The sequence below is a fragment of the Lutra lutra genome, chromosome 7 (genome assembly GCF_902655055.1).
Source record: "Lutra lutra chromosome 7, mLutLut1.2, whole genome shotgun sequence".
Lineage (NCBI taxonomy): Eukaryota > Metazoa > Chordata > Mammalia > Carnivora > Mustelidae > Lutra > Lutra lutra.
Window position 1 is genome coordinate 72565422 of NC_062284.1, and position 8761 is coordinate 72574182.

Below are 8761 nucleotides of genomic sequence, written 5' to 3' on the forward strand. Positions count from 1 at the left end.
CTATTGCCAAGATAATGTGAGGTTTTCCTCCTAAAAAGCTTTGATTAAAAATATTGCATCCCTTACAATTGGTATGATTTAGGACTGAGGAAATGTTATATTCTGGTAATAGTGATTCCTCATCAAAAGCTGTTTATTCATTATTTTTGTTTAATTTAGCAAATATACAGTGAGGGTGTAATGAATGACATTCCTTGTTCCACATGTGGGGTGCAGGACTGAAAAGTGAAGAATAATGATGTGACTTCTTATTACTTCCTTTGATTTCAAGTTAAAACCCTTTTATGACATTCTATTGGATTATTGGCTGGTTCTGAATGGATATATGAAAATATTAAAAAACAAACTGTTCTAAAATGCTCAATAAAATGGGTGTCTCTCAGCTACAGAAATTCCCTGGGATGTGTGTTAAAGAATTTCCATACCAGGTAGAGTAAGAAGAACAAAATAGACCTGAGAGGTCAGGATTGCTGTTGTTCAGACTTCCAAGAGCCACCTGAAGCCTGACATGTGACCCGTGGAGTCAGGGATGTAAGGGATGGCTGCCTTGGGGAGGATTCCAGCCAACATGCTCGCTTTTTAGTCCCTGTCCACCAGGGGGTGCAGCTTCCTACCACAATCACATTTCCCGTGTGAAATGTGGGCGTCCACTGATCATTTCTGTCACTCCAACCTTCTCCATGGTAAGAATGAAGAACATTATTTAGGTGACACTCCAAAGATGAAGTGTTCTCCAGTCTTCGTGACTGTGGTACTCTTGATGCTTGGTAAGTAAAATACCTCTTAAAATTTGGATTCTTTCTTTGTGTCAGCAAAATGCTTAACTATAATTTCTCCAAGAGCTTATACATAAGGTGATACAGGTCTCTATTCTTTTTCCTCAGGACAAACCCATGGAGACTCAGTGACTCAGATGGAGAGCCAAGTGACCCTCTCAGAAGAGGCTTCCCTGACTATCAACTGTACTTATACAGCAACAGGTTACCCCACTCTTTTCTGGTATGTCCAGTATCCAGGAGAAAGTCTAGAGCTCCTCCTGAAAGCCTCAAGGGACAAGGAGAAGGGAAGCAACAAAGGATTTGAAGCCACCTATGACGGAGATTCCAAATCCTTCCACTTGGAGAAAGGCTCAGTGCAAGCCTCAGATTCAGCTGTGTACTACTGTGTCCTGAGTGACACAGTGACAGGAACTGCAGGGGGAGCTGAGTGCAAACTCTGAGCAGAACATGGGGCTGGATGCTGAGTGTCTCTGCCTGATCGACTCTGGTTCCAGCACAATCTGTTGTTTGTCCGTCAGTGTCTGATTGATACAAAAATCATATAAATGACTAGAACATAAGAACCAGAAGTAGCATTCCCCAACCCCAGCTGTTTCTTAGTGACACTGAGACCAGTTTCATGCCAAGAGTTCCTCAGCCAGAGCATAAGTAATTTCAAGGTAAAACCATATAACAATGAAGTGGTCTCTTGCTCATCCTTGCAGTGAATGTCCAGCCCCACAAGTTGTACAGGGCACCCTGGTGGGTGTTGCTGTGTCTGTGACACTTTCAGAGACAAAGAATGTGCCTGAGAAGGTGGCCTCTGCCCAGTGTCTTCCTGACAAAGTGTGGTAGGAGAGGTGATGGGAGAGCTTCAGCTCCAACCCAGGTTTTAGTAGAGAAAGAAGGGAAGGGAGGAAAGGAGGAGAAACACATGTATCCGAGCAAGGAAAAGAAAGATCAGGCATCTCGGCCCTGCTTTCTTTTCTAGTGAATCATGTGGCAGGCTCGGGCTGATATTCAACACGTAGGCTTGGGAGCAGAAACAGAGGGGAAGATATGGCTCATGTCCTGACCAGTTAAACAGATCAGTTGGCTTTCTGACAGTAAGAACTCAAGTGTGATTGTTCTCAGTGCCCAGAAAATATGGTGAGAGAAAATGCTCTTTCAGTATTGATTTGTCTAACTTCTGTTTTGCAACCTCTCACAGAGGACCACATATCATGGGATTGGGAGAATCTATGGGAGTCAGCACGTTGTGTAACGAATAATCGAAAAGCAATGTCTATGTTGCACTAACAGACTTTGCCAATATTGTGGCAACCTTTTTAAATTATCATCTCCTTATCCGCAGATTTTATGAGTGAGCTATGATCAGAATATAAATATATATCCTATTGCATTAGTATATATTCTTGGTATAATATAATTTTTCTTTAATTCTTTTAAAGCATCAATTTTATTTTCAAAGGTGTATAAACATAAATGCATGTGAAACTATACTTTAAACAATCCAAAAGGGGATATAATAAGAGTTGTCCTCAGATATTTGGATAAACGTGGTAAACTGGGGGGGTGCTGGCTGGCTCTTTCAGGAGAACTATGACTCCAGATCTCATGGTTGTAAATTTGAGACCCATGTTGGGGGTTGAGGTTGCTTAAAAATACAATCTTTAATAAAGCTCTATTATTAACCCATATTAATAATACACATTGGCCTCTTGAATTCTTTAAAACAGAACAGACACTCCCAGTCTTCTCACGATATAAGCTGCTTTTTAATAATATACCTCTGAGCCTCTTTCCATAGTCTAGTTTGATTGCTTACAGTTCCTGAACTGTCTTTTTGGTGTGTGCACATGACACTTTTATTATTTACCACTTTAGTGAGGTTCACTGGATTGACCTGGGATATTCCTAAGTTTTTGACACCAACATTTGGTGGTATTAGTGTTTTAGATTTTTGGCCATTATAACAGGTGAGACCTGTAGGGTCTTATTTTTTTAAATTTAATCTGTAAAATATAAAGAACACTTACCACGACACAGAACCTCTGGAATTTTTAAGTGTACGATACGTGATTGTTGGAATGGGTACAATGTTGTAGAGCAACTCTCTATTCTTTCATCTTGCTCGTGGATCAGTAACTCCCCATTATCCTGTCCCCAGAGCCCATGGCAAACTCTTCTTTGATTCACTCTTTGATTCTTTGAGTTTGACTATCATAGATACCACATTTAAGTGGAATCATGCATTATTTGTCTTACTGTGACTGGTTTATCTCGGTTAGCATAATGGCCTCAAGATTCATCCACATGTTTGCATATTGTAGGATTTCCTTTTTTTTTTTTTTTTTTTTTTTTTTTGTTCTCTTTAAGGATGAATAGTACTCCACTTATGTATTGCGCACACTTTCTTTATCCATACATCTGTTTTTGGACATTCAGGTTGTTTCCCTAATTGGCTATTGTGAACAGTGCTGTCATGAACATAGGTTCAAATACATATGGTAGGGGCGCCTGGGTGGCTCAGTGGGTTAAGCCGCTGCCTTCGGCTCAGGTCATGATCCCAGGTCCTGGGTTCGAGCCCCACATAGGGCTTTCTGCTCAGCAGGGAGCCTGCTTCCTCCTCTCTCTCTGCCTGCCTCTCTGCTTACTTGTGATTTCTCTCTGTCAAATAAATAAATAAAATCTTAAAAAAAAATACATATGGTATTTGTCTTTCTCTGACTGACTTATTTTCCTTAATATCTTTTCAAGATCCTGATTTCATTTTTTTTTTTTTTTTTTTGCCTTCAGGAGCATGTTTATTGTGTTTGAGATGATACATCAGGTGCTCTCTGAGCTACAAAGGGTAAAAGGAAATCCTCTCATTACAAACTGACAAAGGTAAAAGGTAAAACATTTTTCACAACAGCATGAACCACATACTCAGAAATAGATCTGGGTTTAATACAAATGACATAATTCCTAGTCATCTACGGCTACTTTTATAACTTCATACAGATAATGAATTAGGCTAAAATGCACTATAATATTTGGTAGACTTCAGGACCAGTATCCTTAGTACATCACAAAATACATTTTGATATCCCAAAGAAGCAAGACTTGCAAGTAGGCGTTTTAAACATAACTAATCTACAGCTACAAAGTTCTACTCTTGATAGCATTTACCTTTTTGGGGAGTCTCCCAGTCTCCAAAGGATAAAAGCAGAGAGTAGAATCAGTATAACATATACACAGAAGTCCGTATTGTAAAGGCTATAAAGATTTGCAGCACAGTGGGAAGGGGCCCTCTGCTCCTTCACACCGCATACAAATTCTGTGAATTATGTGGCATATCTCTTGGTCCACTGTCTGGCTATCCTGTCATGTTCTGCTCTGTTGGTCAAATACTGAGTGGCTATGCTTCCAACCAGAGGATCCGCAGGGTTGCAATCTGTCAAAAGAGAACAAATCGACAGCAAAACCTTTGAAATAGTCAAAGCAGGACTCCAGTTGTCTTTAAGGATGTCCAGACAGATGACTCCCTGACTGTTGATGTTGCAGTGATAGATTCTGGTGCGGAAAGTAACCTTTGGTGGCTTAAATGGATAATCAGATGAAAAAGTGATATCCAGAAAAAACACACCACCTTCATATACAGAACCTGGTGGACCAAGTATAGTTGATCTCCACTCATAAATGTTATCTCCTTTAGGCCCAGCACTGCAGTTAGGAGGAGGATCAAGAGTTATTTCAGCTAGCTCCTTCTGAATTCTTTTAGCACTAGTGGATAACTTAGCAGTGGTTTTGCTAGAGAGTTTGGTGTTTTTCTTCTGCTGGGTGGCAGAAGGTTTTCTTTCTTCCTGTTCTTCAGGCTCTGGAGCGGCTGGGTCTCGCTGGTCCGCATCTGAACTATCACTGCTGGTGCTGGGGCTCTCATCATCGGACCTTTGCCTATCACTGGACATCTCGGTGAAGTTATTTCTTGGAAAACTCGGCCGCCCGCCCGGCCCGCTCGCGCGCCGCTATGGTGTGGGGGAGGGAGAGAGAAAAAAACCCTTCCTTAAGGAAATGGAGGCAGCTGGGGCCTGATTTCATTTTTTTAAAAAAGACTTTATTTATCCATTTGACACATACACAGAGAAAGAATAAACACAAACGGGGCAGCAGAGAGAGAGGGAGAAGCAGACTCCCTGTTGAGCAGGAAGCCTGATGTAGGGCTCAATCCCAGGACGCTGAGATCATGACCCTAGCCAAAGGCAGACACTTAACTGCCTGAGCCACCTAGGTGTCCCTCTTTTTTTCTTTCTTTTTTCGAGAGAGAGAGAGTTGGGGGTGGGGAGGGTTAGAGGGAGAGAGAGAACCTTAAGCAGGCCCCATGCTCAGCACAGAGCCCACCATGGGACTCCACCTCAGGACACTGAGATCATAACCTAATTCCACATCAAGAGTGATATGTTTAATCAGCTGAGTCATTCAGGTGCCCCTCAATTCTATTTGATAAATACTCAGAAGTAGGACTTCTGGATCACATTGTAGTTCTATTTTCAACTTTTCGAAGAACCTCTATACTGTTTTCCATGGTTATACCATTTTGCATTCCCACCAACACCGTGCAGTGTTCCAATCTCTTCAGTCATAAAGGACATCATAAAGGTTTATCCATGTTCTCATCTATTCTTTCACCGAAAAGGGGAAAGGAGAAAATGATCACATTCTTCATAAGATTTTGCACAATGACCCAAAGTACAAGCGTTTCTACCTCCTCTGGGATCAGATAGTTTTTACTTTTCATTCCTCTTAAGGTCCCACTTGTTGATTCTAACTATGTACATTTCTCTTTCCCCTGTAGACTGTAAACTAGTATATTATCCACTTTTATGTATTATCTAAAAAAGTTCATTCATGGAGGCACCTGGGTGGCTTGGGTTAAAGCCTCTGCCTTCGGCTTGGGTCATGATCCTAGGGTCCTGGGATCGAGCCCGGAGTTGGGCTCTCTGCTCAGCGGGGAGCCTGCTTCCCTTCCTCTCTCTGCCTGCCTCTCTGCCTATTTGTGGTCAGTCAAATAATAAATAAAATCTTAAAAATAAAGTTAATTCATTCATTCATTCACTCACAGATTTTATTTAAATTCTAGTTACTTAACATACAGTGTTGTATTAGTTTCAGGTGTACGATATAGTGACTCAACACTTCCACAGAACACCTGGTGTTTGCTCATTGGGACAAGGGCACTGCCTCATCTCCTCACCTATTTAACCAATCCCCAGCCTCTCCCTCTGGTAACCATCAGTTTGTTCTGTTTAATGACAAGTCTGTTTCTTGATTTATCTCTCTCTGTCTTATTTTTTTCCTTTTCCTTATTTGGCTTGTTTCTTATATTCCACATGAGTGAAATCATATGGTATTTGTCTTTCTCTGACCGACTTATTTTCCTTAATATTATGCTCTCCAGCTCCATCCATGTTGTTGCAGATGGCAAGATTTCATTCTTTTAAACTGCTGAATAATATTTCATTACTCTTATATATATTCTTAGGTCTAGTAAATTACCCCAATTGAAACTAAGGGCTCAATAAGTGTTTATGGATTTCTTTTGAACTAAGGTAATGAAATCAAATAAGTAGCACAAGATGAGACTTACCAAATTATCCTTTATATCCATTTCCATGAAATTCCCTTTTAAAAGTAGGATTTGGTTCACTTTTAATCCTCTCCAATCTAAGCAGTAATTTTATTTTCTGACCATGGGCATTTCCTTCATTAGGAACCTTGGAATGAATGGGGCTGGGGGTTGTGTCTGCAGTCGCTTCCTCTGAGGTGTCTTTGCTGACAGCTTCATTACTCTAGGGGGCACTCTAGGCTTTACCAGAAATAAAGATTTTTCTGATGGTCCAAGGTTGAACAGTTAAAAGAAAGAACAGATATCGTGTAAGCCAGTCCAATTATAGATAGCAAAGGTGTGGGAGAAGGGGGACTGGGTTTGTGTAAAGCTCATCTCAGGTTTTAGGTTCTGCCATTTCATATCAACCTCAGATATCTGAGGCCATGTCTCTAGAAATCCACTATACAGATAATTCTTCACAGGTACCAGGAAAGGAATATTTCTGGGCATTGTGAGCATGGAAACTCAACAGAAAACAACTCTTGTTAATTAATATGAATAAAATACCCCAAACTTACTGGTCTTGAAATTATTTCAAAACCCCAGATATCTTACCTTTTTATATATCTCTGCTGAGAGTGGGGGGAGCAAGAATGAAGAAAAGAAGAGAGGAAACAATAAGGAAAACAAAGAGAAGGAAAGGGAGAGGACAACATTGACTTTGAACAGCAATGAGTGGCCCAGTCAGACTCAGCTGTGTGGATGAACAGGGTCCATGAACTGCAATAGGAGCGATGGAGATGTGAAAGTTAGAGAGAACATTGTGCAGACCTCTTATTTTCATCAGCCAAATTGTGATTGCAATAATAATCAATACAGATTGTGACTGTCTTGGTCTGGAACGGTCTTAATTTCAGAAATTATGGTTATTTCAGCAATATATAACGCATGATATCAGATCGTTTTCCTTTACCAGTATTTTCATATAGTTGAATTCTCACGTAGTCTCACAAACTATGCAAATTGGGTACTGGAGACACTTTTCACTGTGACTCTTCAAGGTTTTGTGGAATCCCCATTAGGCCTTGAATCTTTTAGAAATATCATTCACCATTCCTCACACACTAACTCACAAATCCCTTACATGAACTGTTTTAAGAAAAAAAACAAAAACAAAAAAACATTTATCCTCCTATATTAGAAGTATTGCCCTTACCTCCCTGCACTGTTAGCCAACACAGTTTTGGAAACATGACTGTGCACTGTCCTGGGCCACTATGGGTGGAGTCTGGAGTTCTGTGAATGACAGGGCTGAGGTGTGATTGGTGCTCGGTGGTTCTGTTGAAAGGGATTGACTGTAAGACACAGTTTCTCTGAATCCAAGACTCTACACTCTGCACAGTAGGCAGAAGTACCTCATCACATAGACAAGGAATCATGAGGAGACATTGGGGAGCTCTCCTGGGGCTCCTGTGCATCCAGGTTTGCTGTGAGTGGGGGCGTTCCTCATGGGTACTCGGGTAGAGTCCACAGCCCACAGCCCACAATGGTGGGGGAACTCCAAGAGGGTCCTACAACCTCAGCGGTGTGTCTTAGGATATTTTGCAAGTTTAGGAATTGCATCGGCGACCCCTAGACACCTCACTTGTGTTTGTTTTTCTCTTTCCACACAGGGGTGAGAGGGATGACGGTGGAGCAGAGCCCTTCAGCCCTTAGGCTCCAGGAAGGAGACAGCTCTACTCTCAAATGCAATTTTTCCGAAACTGTGAGCAGTGTGCAGTGGTTCCGACAGCACCCCGGGGGCGGCGGTCTCACCAGGCTGTTTTACATAGCTTCAGGGAAGAAGCAGAGTGGGAGGTTAAACTGCACAGTGAATACTAAGGATCAGTCCAGCACCCTCCACATCGGGGCCTCCCGACTGGAAGACTCAGCCACCTACCTGTGTGCAGTAGAGGCACAGTGCTCCCTGGTGATCTGCAGCCTGCACCCAAACTGCAGCTGCACCTGCAGCCCCCGCCCTTCCCCGGGGCAGGCACTTGCTCCAACTGCCGCCTTTGCACATTTCCAGACTTTCAGATTTATGTGACAGCATGTTTTTCCTTCTAAAATTAGACCCATCGGGGTTGTGATTTCACATTCCTTGCCCGTTTCTTCCCCCCAGAAAGCCCTTTGCCCCTAAAAAGCCCTATCATGGCAGCATTGGAGCAAGTGACAGAGATGCCCATATCCAGTACCCTGGGAACACAGATGTCCTTGCAGTCAGCATATAAATTATTTGTATTAGTCAAATGGAAATGTGTTGAACAATTAGATCTTGAACAAACAGAGGAATCTGACTGAAGTTTTTAGTTACCATAGATTTTTTTATTTTCAAAGAATAGTAAGGAGAATGTATATAACATTTTTTTAAGTT

At 41.7% G+C, this 8761-nt stretch overlaps 1 protein-coding gene and 2 gene segments (V, D, J or C); 2 read left to right on the top strand and 1 right to left on the bottom strand.

Moving 5' to 3' along the window:
* The first annotated feature begins 682 nt into the window (after positions 1-682).
* LOC125104463 (T cell receptor alpha variable 9-2-like) lies at positions 683-1219 on the top strand. The segment is given in 2 exon segments: positions 683-767; positions 885-1219. Coding segments are annotated over 2 exon segments (381 nt in total).
* A 2311-nt stretch (positions 1220-3530) lies between these two features.
* Positions 3531-4824, bottom strand: LOC125104781 (ubiquitin-conjugating enzyme E2 E3-like). The gene has a single exon (XM_047737610.1). It carries the CDS (start codon positions 4709-4711, stop codon positions 4088-4090), a length of 624 nt encoding a protein of 207 aa, XP_047593566.1. The 5' UTR covers positions 4712-4824; the 3' UTR covers positions 3531-4087.
* A 2917-nt stretch (positions 4825-7741) lies between these two features.
* Positions 7742-8434, top strand: LOC125104464 (T cell receptor alpha variable 22-like). The segment is given in 2 exon segments: positions 7742-7837; positions 8022-8434. Coding segments are annotated over 2 exon segments (465 nt in total).
* Positions 8435-8761: the final 327 nt, after the last annotated feature.